The following is an 18,406-nucleotide window of genomic DNA, read 5'->3' on the forward strand; positions in this document are numbered from 1 at the left end:
TTATTAAATATGTGCATAGGTGACATACTTAACATAATAGATACCCTTAAAAAGATTCATAGAAAACACCGACCTTACCTAACCTACTTAGTATGTTAAGATAAGCATCTTATTGCTTCGTAATTACAATTATTACCTAACCTATAATAGGTATAGGTTAAGTAATAATTGTAATTACGAAGCAATAAGATGCTTATCTTTAGATACTAACAAGGTTAGGTAAGGTCGGTGTTTTCTATGAATCGTTTTAAGGGTATCTATTATGTTTAGTATATCACCTATGCACGTAGTTAATAAGTCAATATTGACTTTACAAATTTGCGAGAACGGGTTGATCCTGGGATGACATTCGGGCACGGGGCTTTTGTAGGTCGAACAGGGTTCTGGCCGCCTGCACGGGTCCCTATTCTCTTTTATCTTTGGTTAGGTAGCTCCAGGGCACATAAGGGGCTCTTCACAGAAAACCGGCGTTGAATGTAATGAAACGCAGTTTTCTGGGTGAGACCCGGAGGCTCCCCCTGGCATCGCTCCCTCTCTGGTCAGCATTTTTTTTGTTTTTGATATTCAGCCTCTGAACTGAGGAGAGTAGCCTGCATGGAGGTCTGGGACCCTCCCCTGTGCCCCTCTTGGGGAGGGGGGATTGTGCAGACGGATGTAATTACCTAAGTGTAGTTACAGGATAAGAGTTACGCTCGTGGTGTCCCGTCTACCCAGCACTCTTTGTCATATAACACTTTGAAACTACCGATGGTTTTGGCCTCGTGCTTTGGATGTGCGGCGGTTGTGGTTTAATATATGCACATCAGCCTGGTATATCTCCGGGATCCTCCGGGTCTCGCCCAGAAAATGGCGTTTCATTACATTCAACGCTGGTTCTTTATATTACATTTACTGTGATCAGGGAACACAATATTAGAAGGAAAAAACATTTTTTTTTGTTGGACGCTGGAGGACGTCAAGTATAATGGGGGATGCACTGCAGGGGTTAAAACCTCTTCCTACAAATTAATCACTGCTCCAATTTCTCCAATTCCACCTCCAATAATAAATTTGACTTGTACTCATTGCAACTTTCTCACCGAATCTCCTGGACACGTTACACCCTACAGAGATGTGCTGACCTGGGGGATGCATTTATTGATTACCCTGATGCACTCAGTTTTGTTTAATAAAGGTGCCTAGATCATTTCTGGTTTGATGTATGAGCTGAGTTATGTTAATGTTGTCAGGTCTTCCACATACCTCACTTAAGATTCCAGTAGAGTATGCTATAGGATGCTATTTACAACCATGTGCTCACCAAACTTATGGTTGGATGTAATCTGATAACCTTTTTAAGGAGATAGAACCTCCAAATGTTGCTTCAAAATATTCTAAGGAAAAATTACTGTTCTTTCAAAAGTGTTTACATGCAAGAGGAGAACAATGCATCAGAAGTGCAGGGTTCATTACACTCGCCTGGGCTCTAGGAGACTCGAACCCTGGGCATGAACTCTATTGAGGTAAATTTTTTTCATATTAGGAAATGGCCGCGCTCTAATATTTCCTGTGGGAGAATTTGCTCACCTACCCAGTGTATCATTATTTCTCTTAGCAGTTCCATCTTCACCATTCCCATGTGCAATAATAGACCATAGTGCTGAATAATCCCGCCATTTTGCTAAAAATTACCTCTTTATATTGTCTGTTAGATTTGGGACCTGCCCTAAACGCTGTGCTTACTGGTGGCTTTACAAGAATGTGAACACATCATGCTATGTACTCTCATAAACATCAAGTGAGCTCTATAAGCCTTATGTGTATAAATACTCTTGTTGCCTGTTCCCCGACACAATAAATATGATTATTATTATTATTATTATTATTATTATTATTATTATTTATTAGCTCTCCATTGTCAAGTTTCTGCCAATTACAAATATTTATGTTGTTATGGATGGCCGACCCTCTTGTGATCCCCGGACATATATACCTTAGTGTATATGCATACTACAATGTTAAGTTTGCTCTTTGTTGTATTTCAGACACTCTAGGTCAATTAGCACGGTGTATGGGTGTAGAAAATTTTACAGTATATGCACCAGACTGTGTGACACTAGGTTTGGGTCTCATGGAACGCAAGGATGATCCAGATGTACGCAAAACCTGCTATCTCTTGTTTGCATCCCTGGCATCCGTCATGAAAGCCGACATGGCCCCACACCTTCCCAAGATCATGGAACGCATGATGCTCTCTCTGAGGAGCACGGATGGCGTTGTGGTAAGCATTATTCTCTCTACAGTATCAACAAATCAATGTACAGTAATGTATACAGCACTACAAATATATTGTCAATGTGTTTAATATATTATTGAATTACATTATTATTATTATTATGTTCAATAATTACACGAGTCATTGTTACATTTACGTCACGTAAATGTAATAGTGACTGATCGAAATAGTCGTGTTTGATGAATATTGTGGTTTCGACAGACACATTTCAAAGATGACGAGAGTGGTCTACCAACAACCATTGAGGGATTGAGTGAGTCTGAGGAAGAGGAAGAGGGAGAGGTAGATGTGCTGGGTAACGAGGAGGGTGAAGACGAGGATGTAGCTGGTTATTCGGTGGAGAATGCTTTTCTGGAAGAGAAGGAAGATACATGTGTTGCTCTACGTGAACTATCACTCCACTGTGGGTAAGTGTTTAGGCCTCGCCACATGGGAGAGATTCTTTATTCTCTCCATGTGTTATCTTGAGAATTATTCCTTGTATTGGTTTCAGATTTACAATACTTGTGAACATAATGGAAGTTCCTATTGAAATTTGTGGCTTGCATTAGTTCTGAGGATCAACATCCCAACAGCGAGGTGTCTGATCTGGCCTCCTAGCTGGTAGTCTTGTCACACACTGGATGTGGTAACTTGCAGCCTGACATGTGATAATGAATCGTGTGATTGTGATATGAATCACAGCCTCGTTGACCAGGTATCCTGTGAAGGTGTTTATCAAGTTCTCTATTAACACTGTCAGAAGTTGGCCAGTTATGCCCCTTGTGTTTAGAGGGAGAGTGTTGACAATTCTTAGGCATTTAATGTTGATAAAGTTCTCTCTCAGCATACCTGTTGTACCTCTTGTTTTTCAAGAGCCATTTTGTGGTTCCTGTGATGCCTTCTCGTCTCTTGTGGTGTTATTTCTGTCTTGAGAGTTTGGAACCAGTCAATTTAATATTTTCCAGATGAAATTATTCTCTCTCTCTCTCTCTCCTACCTGCACTCCAGAACATACAGATTTAAACATTTTAACACTTTCACACTCTTGGCGCTCAAAAAAAAATAATACCCTAGATGCTTTCGGCGCTCCGCGCGCCTACGCGGTAAGACCGAAAAAGTGTACACTCTTTTTACTGTCCTGATAATAATTGAAGGCGCACGTATTTAAATTTGGTATCACTGTGTTCGCAATAAAATTGTCTATAAGAACATATCTATAAAATGCCGCCAAACCATAAGGACTATCAACACCAAATAAAAAACTATTCAGATCACTCGCCAAGAGCGCCAAACAGCAACAAAATGTTTCCACTCTCTTAATGGTTGCGAAGCCTACAGTTGTCCTACATCGCTAATTGTGGTATCATTGGAATTGCAATAAAATTCTCTACACGGACATATGCATATAAATATAGATTCAGTGTCGTAGCCCACCCAAAACAGTGTGGGAAGTGGCCGAAGTGTTACCCGCGGCAGCATATCGGCGAAACTCGCTTTGAAAAGTGTATATTCAATTCACTGTCCTGACATTATTTGTCGATGTATGTATTTCATTTTTGTACCAATGTGCTCGCAATAGAATGTTCTATAAGAACATAAGTATTAAAGGTCACATAAGGATGCGTTCGACCGGCAACATATATAAAAACTACATCGATTACGCTCGTCGTGTCAATAATACAATTGTTTTACCACGATGATTCACTGCCACGCCGTTTTCTTTTATAAGCTGTTCGGCTATTAGAGAAAACGTAAATTTCATGGCAAACATTTGTATACTATTCCCAAGTTGATCGGATAATAAATGGATTTTATACAAATATTTTTTCGATGGACTACAGGCGTCGTCTGTTATGCGGAAACGTAAGAAAATACGGTGACGACTCATGGATAATCCTAAGCGCGAAAGTGTTAAGTGGTCCCAATGTTGCACCCTGAGAGGATATGCTTCAGTCTTTGTATCGAAGCAGCAACACAGTTTGAGATGGATATGGTATCCCAGAGAAAGAGGATGAAGGCTGGATGAACTATTTTTTCCTTGACTGTCATAAATTTGTTACTATGTAACATAGTAAATTTATAATAAAAACAATTAATGTTAAACATAATTTTTTTACTATGTAACAATGGTTTGCATCAATTATTCCATCTGTTTTATATGCTAAGTTCTATATGGTATTAAAATTGTGTATAACAAGTGTCATTTATGGAATTTTCATGGAATTTCAGAGATGCATTCCTGCCTTATATGGACAAGAGTGGGGAAGAGGTGTATAAAATGCTGAACTACCCAAGTGAAGATGTTCGGCAGGCTGCAGTTGGTGCGATGGCACAGTTTGTCATCAGTCTAGCCAAGAGCTCGACGCCAGAAGCAGCTGAAGGTCAGGATCTGGGTTCCTTCAATTATAATGTTCTAGCTTTGAAAGCTGTTTTATGCAATTTTGACAAATTTTATATTTTGTTTTGTTTATATTTTTATTAATTTAAGCTTATAGTATATTGTGGGGTGATGAAGGTGCATGTTTGAACTCTATGCCGTAGAGTAACACTTGCACTAAAATGTGTTAGTTTTCAAGGATGTTGACATGGCATCCTACTAAAAACAAAAGAGGAATACAGGTTAATAATGTTGTAATAAGATCAGATTAAGAGTTCCATGGTTCACCCAAGATAGTAGTGAGTTTGGAAGGGAAGGTCCTCTAACAGTGATGTGTAAACAAATCCGACAAGCCTTAATGAGCATTTGAACCTAGGCACTGGGTGTTCCCAGGCGCGCTCTAGTCGACTGCACCATGAATGAGGCTCGAACCTATTCACTGGGTGTTCCCAGGTGCGCTCTAGTCGACTGCACCATGAATGAGGGCATGAACCTGTGCACTGGGTGTTCCCAGGTGCGCTCTAGTCGACTGCACCATGAATGAGGGCTCGAACCTGTGCACTGGGTGTTCCCAGGCACGCTCTAGTCGACTGCACCATGAATGAGGGCTCGAACCTGTGCACTGGGTGTTCCCAGGCACGCTCTAGTCGACTGCACCATGAATGAGGGCTCGAACCTAGGCACTGGGTGTTCCCAGGCGCGCTCTAGTCGACTGCACCATGAATGAGGGCTCGAACCTGTGCACTGGGTGTTCCCAGGCACGCTCTAGTTGACTGCACCATGAATGAGGGCTCGAACCTAGGCACTGGGTGTTCCCAGGCGCGCTCTAGTCGACTGCACCATGAATGAGGGCTCGAACCTAGGCACTGGGTGTTCCCAGGCACGCTCTAGTCGACTGCACCATGAATGAGGGCTCGAACCTGTGCACTGGGTGTTCCCAGGCACGCTCTAGTCGACTGCACCATGAATGAGGGCTCGAACCTATGATCCTATGTGCCCAGTGCATAGGTTCGAACCCTCGTCAAGGCTCCTGTTGAATTTGTTCATTGATCTATCACGTTAATGTGATTTCTATGTGTACTGATGTTTAAAAGCAACCATTTGTTCTTGATGGTAGGTCTTGTCTAAACAATTGAAAACTTCTGAATGATAAGTTGTTAAAATTATGAATAGGAAATGTAAAACAAATTTCAGTCCCTTATACCTGGGCTGTATGGGGTCTTGAAACATGGACCTCCGTGTGAGGCCGAAGCTCTATCTAAAGTATCTATTTTCAAGCTTCAGTGTTAAGATCCATTTTAGTAGTCAGGTATATTTAAAGAATTGTTGATTGTAGAATTAAGAGATTTTATTACCTAATATTTGTTATTTCTTTTGATAGTGTTCATGTTTACTGTAGGTGACCAACATATGTACTTTTAATTTAATTTTGTTAATTTTAAGCAATATATTTAAATAAATTTTTAATTTAAATGTTTTATTATAATTTTAGATAATTATCTTCCAACTATTTTTTTGCTAGGTTTTAAGAAATGGATTCAGGTGTTCATACCCAAGTTGTCGGAGTTGATACGCACCGACGAGGAGAGGTCGGTGGTGATGGCGTGCCTTGAGGCGTACGCTGAAGTGTTAAAGGAAGTGGGCACTAGAGTGCTTGTACCACAGGGCCACCTAGAGGCCATTATCAACTGTGTCAAGGATGTTATGCAAAAGAAAGTAAGTTGATTTGCTAGCGCAGTTTACAACTGTACATTGAATGCATGTCATTTTATTTTATTTTATTTTATATATCTTATTTTTCTGTGATTCCTGCCGCCATTTCAGAAAATAAATTTGTTTGTCAAATATATTGGACTATAATTTTAAACTGGCCCAAGACAAGCTAGTCTTCTAAAAGTAATGTGTGTATTTTGCTTTGGCTGGCTTGGCTTGAGTGAAGGAGGCATATGAATAGTTGTATCTGGAACTTCTGACCAAACTCTCTTCCACTTCAAAAGTTTCCTACAGGCAGAAATTGTCTGGCCTTAAAATGTGGTTACTATATGTAAATGATATCAAATTGGTGTCCTCATAAATATTACTACTGGGCCCCAGTCAACTCATTGTTAGTAGCTGGGTAATATGGTAACAATAATTAATCTGCATTTATATATTTTTTGGGTTCTTGCCCCACTCTTAACCACTCCCTTTTATAGAAAAGATAGGTAAATTGGCCTAAAAACTACTTATATATCTACTTGGTTTAATATTTTTGAAGAGAGGAGAGGAGTAGAAACTTGTAGTCTTGGCTTTAAATGTACCTTTAGTTATACATAAGCTTCCCCCACCACTCCAGTGGAATTTTCTGGGGTGTGAATGAATAGTCGTATTGGTTTAGGTAATTCAGTTGGCTGGTGTGGTCACGGTATTACCAAAATGTTCTGGGTTTAACTGTAAGGTTACCATTCTGTCATCAGTCTAGAATGCCTCGGTCATCGAGCAGCTTGCTGATTCGTTATTCATTTAACGAGCTAATAATTTATCTGGCTTAACTACAGTGTTTACTGCTAATAGACATCCACTTTTTCTATTGGTTATTTTGCTTCATTCATATAGGAATTCACAAAGAGTAAGGAGTTTAATAGCTGTCAGTCCACTATTGAATTAGTAGACTGTCAACTGCAATAACTCGTCTGTATTAAATATACTCTGTGGATTGTTATTAAGATCCATATGCATTATGTATTATTCATCATTAATTTGCCTATGGAAAGGTTATTATATCTAGATGAATCAGAATTTTCTATATTTCAGTGAATTAATGAACCTAATTTCTCTGAGAACAGTAATTTTTTCGTACAAGCAGTCCTGCTAAATAATATTGTGGATTATATACACTTACGTAAGTCTTCCCATCTTAGAAAGGATTGAGATGCCTATCTAGATTTCATTGATGCCTATCTAGATTTCATTGATACTTCAAATAAAGTATAAAAAACTGATGTTGGATTGGCACCTTAAAGTTTCTCACATAATTTTAGCAGTTTGTGATCATTTCCCACAAATTACTTGAAAATTCAGTATTTTATTCAGTTAAATATCACAGACCCAAAAGTGTTGGGGCTAAAATCATAATAAGTTTACTACTCAGGCAATCCCAGTAGGAGTGCCCTATGGTTTTCAATCTGTTTTTGTTTTTCACAATATAAGCAGAATCTTCATTCCTTCAAATGAGCTTGGCAAACAGGGATGCTCGTGCCATATCTGATCCTTCTGTGTTAATCAGTGAAGGATGTTATAAAGTAATGCACAAGATTGATATCCGTATATATGTCCCCGTATATATGTCTTACATATATACGGGGCTCACATTTGCTTCCTCAAGTACTGTACCAGTAAACAGGTGCAGTAAAAAAAAAAAAAAAATCATGGGCACGCATATACACGATAAACCATCTAAACTACTTTATTGGGATCATTTCAAAGGTCTCAAAATAAAATGTACTATGTTGAAAGGAGATGAGAAGTATATTGAATAATGAATACATGGAAAATATTAGAGGGCCAGGTCCTAAATTTACACAGTAAAATAACATACTGGGGGGAATCTTGAGGTTATCTCGAGATGATTTCGGGGCTTAGCGTCCCCGCGGCCCGGTCCTCGATCAGGCCTCCTTTTTGCTACACACCCCCAGGAAGCAGCCCATAGCAGCTGTCTAACTCCCAGGTACCTGTTTACTGCTAGGTAACAGGGGCATCAGGGTGAAAGAAATATTTGGCCCATTTGTCTCTGCTTCACCGGGGATCGAACCCGGAACCTCACGACTATGAATCCGAAGTGCTGTCCACCCAGCTGTCAGACTCCCCTAAGGAGGATATGGATGGAATAGAGAATAGAGCCAGTGAAGAATAGAGGTGCCATAGAGGTCCACAAGGGCTTCATCACGGCCCTTGTGGATTTGTTCATAGGTCCATGGTTGTTCTGTATCCTCCCAACAAGCATAAGAAATATTACCACAACAAAAGTGAACTCTATATGGAAGCACGGAAAAATTTTCTGCAAAATGTGCTGGACCAACCGGGTTGTAGTGGTTATGTGGGCCTGCGTGCCGCTGCAAGCAACAGCCAGTTGGACCATGCTTTCTCAAATCAAGCCTGGCACCAGGCTGGGCTTGGGAGTACAACTCCCCGAATCCCATTCGGGTATAATTCAGGTACCTGGTATTTGTTCATGTTAAAAAAACATCTCTGAGTGGTTTGAGTATTTGTGACCATGTTATAGTGGGGTTCCTTCGGTGTGTGTGGTGTCTGTTACCCCTTATCTTCTCCACCAAGATGGAGGTCTGACAATTGAGCGCAGAAGGCTTCGGATTCATAGTCCTGAGGTTCCAGGTTCGATTCCCGGTGGAGGCGGAAACAAATGGGTAGATTTTCTTTCACCCTGATGCCCCTGTTACCTAGCAGTAAATAGGTACCTGGGAGTTAGACAGCTGCTATGGGCTGCTTCCTGGGGGTGTGTAGCAAAAAGGAGGCCTGGTCGAGGACCGGGCCGCGGGGACGCTAAGACCCGAAATCATCTCAAGATAAACAATGATAGGAGGGGGGCAGGACCCTGGCTCCTGCTTCCTGTAGACCAGTGTTTCCCAACCTTTCTTGATCCATGCCCCACCTGAGCACCTAAAATTGTTTAATGTTCCCATTGGTTGAAAAGCTTAAGAAAAAAAAAGGGGGGGTCCAATATGCCATCAGGAGAATTGAGTTTCAATTTTGCGGTCTTTTTAAACCTCAAAATTCAGACTTGTACGAAAGAATGCAATAAAATGTATGATTTTAAATGACAATAAGTAATATATATTTGCATTGCAATAAATGACAGTGAAATAAATTTGTTAGAATTAACTACAAATTCCTATAAATAACATCAAACTTGGAGCGTCCAAAACAAATTTAAGTAAATTCTGGAATATAAAATTAACATCTGTGCAATCCTTGCACTTGGCATCTGCTGCAAATTTAATCTCAGGTCATCACAGTTTGTGATATCCAGTCTATTTCTTTTATTGTTTAAAAGAACAAAATCACTTATAGCACTAAAACATGCAATCAAATATGAACTCGGAATGACAACAACAATTTTCTTGCTAAATTACTTGTTTGGGTATTTTGTGACTGTTTCATCACAGCCATGGCATCGTTCCTTTTATTTTGAATAAAGTTTTAATTGGGTCGTCATTTTGCAGTTTTTGTTCTCGTAGTTTTACAACAAGTTTTAAGAAGCTTGTCTTCTTAACCCCTTAACTGCGTTGCCTCCAAATGTGACACCCCCGCAGTGCGCAGGAAATAAATTCTCTGGAAAAAATTATTTTTTCTTTTTTAAAGTGTCAAAAACCCTTCCCTCAGTATGGGTATGTAAAAAAAAAGTCGAAATTGTACTTACTTTGGCTGCTATGGGGTCCGGAAGTTGGGGCGTGACGTCATCATTCCCTGTGCGCCCGTGCCATAAGCTCTCGGGGGCGGTGGGGCACTCGGGGCGGGGTGCGTGTGTTGCCGCGAATATATTTTCGTTCATTTTTTGCGCACCTTTCCAAATACATTTTCATTGTTTTTATGTGCCAATCCAATGTATAATGAACACGTACACTATAATATCGCAGTACAACATCCGTACCGTCCGTAGACACTGTGTTACGTGCATGAAACTTGTGTACACATATGCAGCACATATTTACTATGTATCATGCTAATTTGTGTATATATACAATCTATTTACACACTATACACTGTCACACACTATATACATTCACCATCAACACGTTCAGAACACCGCGAGTGAGAGCTGCCACACCCAGCCAGCCCTCCCTCACTTCTCCAACATTGTATTCGCCAACTTTGCCCCTCCCAGCATACAGTTATTCACACCAATGTTTCATGTTCATTTATGTATATTTACAACATATGTACACACTATACACTGTCACACACTATATACATTTACCATCAACACATTCAGAATATCGCGTAGCAGCTGCTTCGTATGGGCCAATAGCAGCTGCTTCGTATGGGCCAATAGCAGCTGCCTCGTATGGGCCAATAGAAGCTGCCTCGTATGGGCCAATAGCAGCTGCCTCGTATGGGCCAATAGCAGCTGCTTCGTATGGGCCAATAGCAGCTGCCTCGTATGGGCCAATAGCAGCTGCTTCGTATGGGCCAATAGCAGCTGCCTCGTATGGGCCAATAGAAGCTGCCTCGTATGGGCCAATAGCAGCTGCTTCGTATGGGCCAATAGCAGCTGCCTCGTATGGGCCAATAGAAGCTGCCTCATATGGGCCAATAGCAGCTGCCTCGTATGGGCCAGTAGCAGCTGCCTCGTATGGGCCAATAGCAGCTGCCCCGTATAAGCCAATAACAGCTGCCCCGTATGGGCCAATAGCAGCTGCCCCGTATGGGCCAATAGCAGCTGCCCCGTATGGGCCAATAGCAGCTGCCTCGTATGGGCCAATAGCAGCTGCCCTGTATGGGCCAATAGCAGCTGCCCCGTATGGGCCAATAGCAGCTGCCCCGTATGGGCCAATAGCAGCTGCCCCGTATAAGCCAATAGCAGCTGCCCCGTATGGGCCAATAGCAGCTGCCCCGTATGGGCCAATAGCAGCTGTCTCGTATGGGCCAATAGCAGCTGCCTCGTATGGGCCAATAGCAGCTGCCCTGTATGGGCCAATAGCAGCTGCCCCGTATGGGCCAATAGCAGCTGCCCCGTATGGGCCAATAGCAGCTGCCCCGTATGGGCCAATAGCAGCTGCCTCGTATGGGCCAGTAGCAGCTGCCTCGTATGGGCCAGTAGCAGCTGCCTCGTATGGGCCAGTAGCAGCTGCCTCGTATGGGCCAGTAGCAGCTGCCTCGTATGGGCCAGTAGCAGCTGCCTCGTATGGGCCAGTAGCAGCTGCCTCGTATGGGCCAATAGCAGCTGCCTCGTATGGGCCAATAGCAGCTGCCCCGTATAAGCCAATAGCAGCTGCCCCGTATGGGCCAATAGCAGCTGCCTCGTATGGGCCAATAGCAGCTGCCTCGTATGGGCCAGTAGCAGCTGCCTCGTATGGGCCAATAGCAGCTGCCTCGTATGGGCCAATAGGAGCATTTGGCCATGAACACATTCAGAACACCTCGAGTGAGCGCAGCCACACCCAGCCAGTCTCCCTCACTCCAACATCTTACTCGCCAACATTGCTCCTCCCACCATATTGCTATAGTTCTTATTACACACATGTTCTATATACCTATCTACATGTTTTATTTACCAGAACTATGCAAGTAAGCCGGTATTGTGTCCAAACAGTACAGTGGCCACCATACACTGCATGAAAAATCACACAGCAGACGACGCTACGATTACGTCACCTCCCTCACCAAAATAGCTCTTCTCAACATTCTCCTGTTGCTGTTCTTACACTATATACACACACTATATATACCCATGTACATGTGTGTTGCCCATAGCGAACCACTAAGCTAGTATGGTGAGCAAAACAAGAGTGGCAGCCACACACACACAATGAGGCTACCTCAATTCTTGCCCTCCCTCCCTCATCAAAATTCCTCCTTCCACAATACTACGCACAACGCTAATTATAACCACAATCCTGCTCTTATCACAATCCTGGTCACTAATTCCTGTAAATGAATAATTGACCACACGTTTATTTTGAAAAGGAACCTAAGAAATCATTTGAAGATTCCTAGATGAACGAAATAATGCTGTGGAGCTGTGGCTAGCGCTGTGAATATAGTGAACAGCATTGAATCACTGATATTTGAACATTGTACCCAGTCATTATCACACTCAGGCTCTAATATAACACTATCATAGCTAAATAATACAAGTTATATATATATTTTGACATTATTAGGCGATGCTGTGGTCACATGCTGAACAGCAGTGCTATGCGCTCATGCTGCTAGCGCCAGCCTTGGTTGCTCACACACTACTGAGGCTCCCACACCCGGGAATGTGGACCACGATTTTTTTTAAAGATGGCGTCTGTTTACAAGATCCCTGAGGAAGCTGATGTGAACCCCATGTAACCGCGGGAGTTTTGAATGGAACGTGAAAAATACAAATACCTGGAGGCGCGTTGCGCAAACCAGACGTGAGCCTGCAGGCGTGTTGCGCAGTTTAAGGGTTAACTGAGGCAATTATTGCTAACCTCAGAACTTCATATTTAGTTTTGTATTTTGTGAAGTGTGTTTCATGTCAGTACTCATTGCTCCAGTCTGTATTCACCCCACTGCTGAGCTTACTATATTCACTGTTCTGTACTGTGTTATAGAACTATAATCGTTATACCTCTTGTACTTATTGCCCCACATACACCATGAAGTATGCTGCCCCTCTGACACCTAAACTCTCTGATGGAAACCTGTTTGTTCTTTGTTTGCAGACAATGTGTCAAGACATGACAGATGAAGCAAGCAGCGAAGATGAAGGTGAAGCAGAACATGACGAGCTGTTGATAGAATATGCAGGAGAGGTGGTTCCCAGTTTAGGAAAAGCCATGACCCAAGCCGAATTTGCCACACAATTTGCACAGTTGCTCCCGCTTTTTGCGAATAAAACGGTAAGTTATACTAAAAATAATTAATATTGCAGCCCATCCTCCTAGTATGGTAGTACAGTACCTTATCCTCATAGTAACGATTAGGACCATAGTATATACACCGACATACAACAAAATTAGGAAGTAGAAATCAGCATATTGAGTTGGACAAACCAGGAAAACTATTTTCTACTTATGTTGCAAAGACAAACTAAACTAACCTAACCTTCCTAGGCCAAATACATGACATCTGAGGCCTAATATAGTACATGTGTGTGCTGTACTAGGCCTAAAAATGTTTTTTTAGCTTCATTTTTCCGACTATAAAGTGAATAGTATAAGGTTCTTCTAATAGCTTAGAATGGCAATCTTTGTACTATGTACACATAGTAACAAAAACTACAGTTTAACCAGGTGATGGGCTGTATTGTTATCGTTATTAGTATTTTAGTATTTCAAATAATTCGTTGCAGAGGTGTCTTGGTTCTTATTACTCAGGTCTGTCCGAAGGAAGTAAATGTAAAGCGTATGTATTTACCTAGTTAGCGCGACAGAAGAAAGATTATAAAGTGACACCTCCAATATCTGGATCATATCATTCCGTACTCAAATCAGGATTTGCATGAAATGCAGTTTTCATGAAATTACTTCAGTGGGGTAGTGAGGGTAGACTTAGGGAGGATTGGGACACTTCTCTATTGTGTGTCCATAAGTTTTGCAGTAAATGCAGTAAAGTACATAATAAGTGTCCTTTGAGCTGACCTTAGATGGAGAATAGTTATACCAAGATGGCTTACTTGAATATCAATCCAAAAGCTTTGTGCACAAGAGTATTGGTGCAGTCTCCTTTATCTGCAAGGTATAGGTGCGCAGAATGAGGAATACATCGCACAAATTCTTCCACTAGAATAAAGTTGGTTAGGGCCTCAAAAGTATTAAAATGAGTAGATTCTAACCATTTATAGAAATACAGTACCTAGATTTATTTGGGATAAACTCATAATAAGATTGACTTGCAGTTTTATCATAGTCATTGAAGCGTCGGCGATAACACACTCTGGGTGCAAGGTATACATAAAGTACTGCTTATTTCAACACATTGTAGTTCGTTTTAGGGGCAAGAGTACCAAGTGTCAAGGCAGCTCTTCCAGTGAGATGGGCTCAAAGACGTACTGACCATTTGTTCTTAGGCCACTGTAACTGGGTGGCAAGATCTTCAAACGAGGTAAAAAATGTCAACCTCCTTCTCTATGAAAGGCGACATTATCTTAATACAGTGTGAGGGATTGAAACGTATTGGTAGGTCGGCTTCAGTATGCTGTCGCTGCTGGTTGTGTGAGGTTTCGAGTCCCAATTCGTGTCGTCAGTAGTCTAGAGCGGCAGTTACCTCTCTTGTTCTCTTGTTCTACCCCCAGTGCTGTTTCAGCTTTTTTTCTTTTTGGGGTTGTAGCTCTACTTCGTGTTCTAGTAGCTGGAGTCTTTCTTGTTCGCTTTGTCTATGTAAAGCAATTTCTGGCTCTAGGAGCCAGTCTTTCTTGTTGACGTTCTAGCTCAGCTTGTTCTTCATTTCTTTGATGTAATGCAGCTTCTTGTTCTCTCATCTCTCTTCTTTGTTTGTCGGCGGCTGCTCCTGATCTTGCAAGTTCAAGCTTCATTTTCATGCGAGCTAGGACAGATTTGTCTGCAATCTCATACTGTTCAAATTGTTCAAAAGTGATGATATCACTGTCTGCCAAATAATCAAGAATTAGATTATAGATGTTGGTTTTGGTGGCACGACGAGGCACAGACGTGTGATACTCTGAGCTCAATGTTTAACAACACTGCTCTGGTGGCACGCACAAAATTAGCAAGTTCCTTCTCTGGGTTGGAACGAAATGCTACTCTAAGCAAAACACGGTGAATATCAACATATAAATAAAATGAGTAACGGTGGAAGAATTCACTCGTATCCTGTAGGCGAAACAAGTGTTGATTACCAGACTGACATATAAGTGATGTGGCAGCATACTCGAGAGCGATTTTTAATGCACTGTACTAGCAACATTAAGTACTGTACATAATTATCATGAAAGGCAGTACAACAAATAAATGCACAAGATAAATTACTGTACTGAACATTATACGCTGAAATTAAAGTACAGTAAGTCGATAGGCATTAGTGAGAACTTGATGAAAGAAAATAAACAAATGTTTTGAGGTAGTGAAAATGAGAAAAATGTGTTAATCCAGTACTGTAGTAAATTATCTCTACTATTGAGAATAAGAGCAAGAGGTGTCCTACTAATGTTTTGGAAATAAACTGCAGGAGTTATCATTCTTTGTGCTCTTTGAAAAAATAGTAAACTTCCTACCCGAGTAGTTGATGACAGGCTGTGAATGAAGGCTTAGGGGTGCAGTGTGTGTCAGTGCTGACGAGGTTCTGTGTACGAGTCCTAAATGTACAACACTACATGGATGCTAGTGGAACTTAGCCCAATACTTCCTCCTAACCTCGTAATATAAAGTGGAACGAGAATAAAGTTCGGAGACAAACCAAAGTACAATATCTGTACCTGAGGGAGGTGATCTGTCCGAGTCACTTCAGCTGGAGAAAAAAAACATGGGCGAACAACATAAAAAATCAATTATTAAAAGCATGAATTTGTGCATGAAATATCACATAACTAGAAGTCAATCTAATAAACAGATCACAAATTGCTACATCTGTAGTAATTACCCAAGTGTAATTACAGGATGAGAGCTACGCTCGTTGTGTTCCATCTTCCAGTACTGTCATATGACGCTTTGAAACTATCGACGGTTTTGGCTTCCTCCACCTTCTCACTTAACTTGTTCCAACTGTTTACCACTCTGCAAAAGAAAACTTTCTAATGTTTTTTCAGCACCTTTCTTTTCTTAACTTGAATCTGTGTTCTCTTGTTTATGAAGTTGCTGGTTTCAAGAATCGACCAACTTTAAGTTGGTCGATTCCTGTTAGTATTTTTGTAAGTGGTGATTATATCGCCTCGTTTTCTTCTATCTTCTAGTTTTGCCGTGTTTAATGCCTCTAGTCTCTCCTCGTAATTCTTGTTTTTCAATTCCAAAAGCCATTTTGTAGCATGATGTTGCACCTTTCCAGTTTATTTATGGGCTTTTTTGAGGTATGGGCACCATACAACTGCTGCATATTCCAATTTTGCGCTTTCCCTACAGGTGTGTATGAATATAATGTCCAAAAGCCTAGCGGGACTCCCAACAGCAAAGCGTAAAGTTGGCAAAAGATACCCGTGAGCGCACAAAATCAGTAAAATGTGTATACTCGTTCCATTTTTCTCACCTTAATTCTCGTGCTACGTCGCTCGTTTTGGTATCATTGTGTTTGCAATTAAATTCCCTACAGATGTGTATGAATATAATGTATAAAAGCCTGGAGTGCCTACCCATAGAAAAGCCTAAAGTTACCCGTGAATGAGCACCAATTTGTACACTGCAACCTAATGTGTATACTCGTTCAGTTTGATAACATCAATTTTCGTGTTACATCTTTCATTTTGGTATCAAATTGTTCGCAATAAAAAGGCGCGCATTTTAAAACTAGTCCCATAATAATAGAGTAATAACTGTAATTTTAACAAATATTTTCATTTTGGAAGCTTATCATCACAAAATTATTTATCTTTTTCCAGTGTTCTGACATAAATTTTTGTGTTACATCTTTCATTTTGGTATCAAATTGTTCGCAACGTAAAGGCACGCATTATAAAACTAGTCCCAACATAAATAAATAAATAAAGTCCCAGCACAATAAATAGAATTTTACCAAATATTTTAATATTTTGACCAAAAACCTATTTATAATCTTTCAAGTGTTCGGACATCAAGTTTCATGTTATATCTTTCATTTTGGTATCAAATTGTGCGCATTCTAAAGGCGCTTATTTTGATACTATCCCGAGGTCAATCGGATAAAAAATGAATTTTATACAAATATTTTTGTAGTTGATGCAAGTCAGGTCCAAAGTTTGGCTTCAAGAGAAAAAAATTGGACTGAAGTCAGGTCCAAAGTTTGCTATACTGTTAATCTTTTTGACCACGACTGTGTCTCCACACAGCTTGAATCACAAACTACTGGTCATTCATTCTTATTGATATGCTGAAAGGACCAGAAATTCTCTAGCTAAATATATACAGTAATATTTTAGGTCACAGCAGCACATCATTTGTTGTATCCAGTGATGGGCCTTCACCGCTACCTATGGGATACTGGTTCTGTCTCAATGGATGCCTTGTTGATTGTTGCTTTGGTCCCTTGTTCCAAAGCTCATATTTCTCAGATTATCCACTGTGTCATTAAGTCTACCCTCAGGTCCATGATATTCACAAATGTGCAGCTTTGGCCACGATCTTCTCCACCATGACTTGGGCTGATGTTCTGGCTTGAGAGTTTTGGTGTTCTAGTATTATTCTCATGGCCTGGTATTTTAGTCTATTTCTGGTTCCAGTCAATAGTTTGTTGTTTTGGTCTGTGTCTCCTGGCCTGAGTTCTCTTCTTTGTCCTAGTGCCTGCTGCCTCTCCTTCCTGCAGGTTCCATTTTTTTATGGTTGGTTAGTTTCAGGAAGCCAATGGGGGGAGGTGCATTGAGGGGAATGAAATACTGTTTGCCTGAAACGCTATACATACTGTACTAGTGGCTGTACAAGAATGTAAGAACGCTTGTATATGTAATAAATAAATAAATAAAAATAAAACTACTTTCCGGAGGAGTCCTGGTGGCTCCCTGACTTCCCCCTCTCTCCAGGTTTGTCAGTTCGTGCTTGGGTTGTTCATTAGCTCCAGAACTTGAGCTTGAGCTTTGGCTGCAAGGTACTGTAGATCCAGCTGGGGCTGGGCTGTTTGGTGGTGGCAATCTGTACTCACAAGTTACAGGCTAGCTTGAGTGAATTCCTTGTTCTGTCTGAATTATTTGCAGAGTTATTTGGTGGTTTTAAGGCTTCAACTTCTGTGAACCCTGCAGTTGTTGCAAAGCTTCGCTGATTTTCAAGAGATTGTTTCTGGTAGGGTGATAGATTGTCACTCAGTCCCTGCACCTCTATGAAGGCCAGGTTCTGGCTCTGGAGCTAAGTACTCCAAACAGAACTTCCATGAGTGAGGTGAGCTTTTAGTATGGAGTAATCTGAGCAAGATAGCTCCAGGAAGTCACCGGGGCTTCTCCAGAAAAGGGG

General features: G+C 41.1%; 1 protein-coding gene across 1 annotated transcript in view; it reads left to right on the forward strand.

The window, feature by feature from the left end:
- LOC123767963 (importin-4) overlaps positions 1 to 18,406 on the forward strand; it is a 75,244-nt gene that overhangs the window by 40,544 nt on the left and 16,294 nt on the right. Inside the window, exons 12-16 of the mRNA XM_045758173.2 lie at positions 2,025 to 2,260; positions 2,477 to 2,682; positions 4,487 to 4,638; positions 6,157 to 6,350; positions 13,046 to 13,222. Of these exons, the coding sequence (XP_045614129.1) occupies positions 2,025 to 2,260; positions 2,477 to 2,682; positions 4,487 to 4,638; positions 6,157 to 6,350; positions 13,046 to 13,222 (965 nt within the window). The remainder of the gene's footprint in view (positions 1 to 2,024; positions 2,261 to 2,476; positions 2,683 to 4,486; positions 4,639 to 6,156; positions 6,351 to 13,045; positions 13,223 to 18,406) is intronic.

This window comes from Procambarus clarkii, chromosome 58, assembly GCF_040958095.1.
Source record: "Procambarus clarkii isolate CNS0578487 chromosome 58, FALCON_Pclarkii_2.0, whole genome shotgun sequence".
In the NCBI taxonomy this organism is placed as follows: Eukaryota; Metazoa; Arthropoda; class Malacostraca; order Decapoda; family Cambaridae; genus Procambarus; species Procambarus clarkii.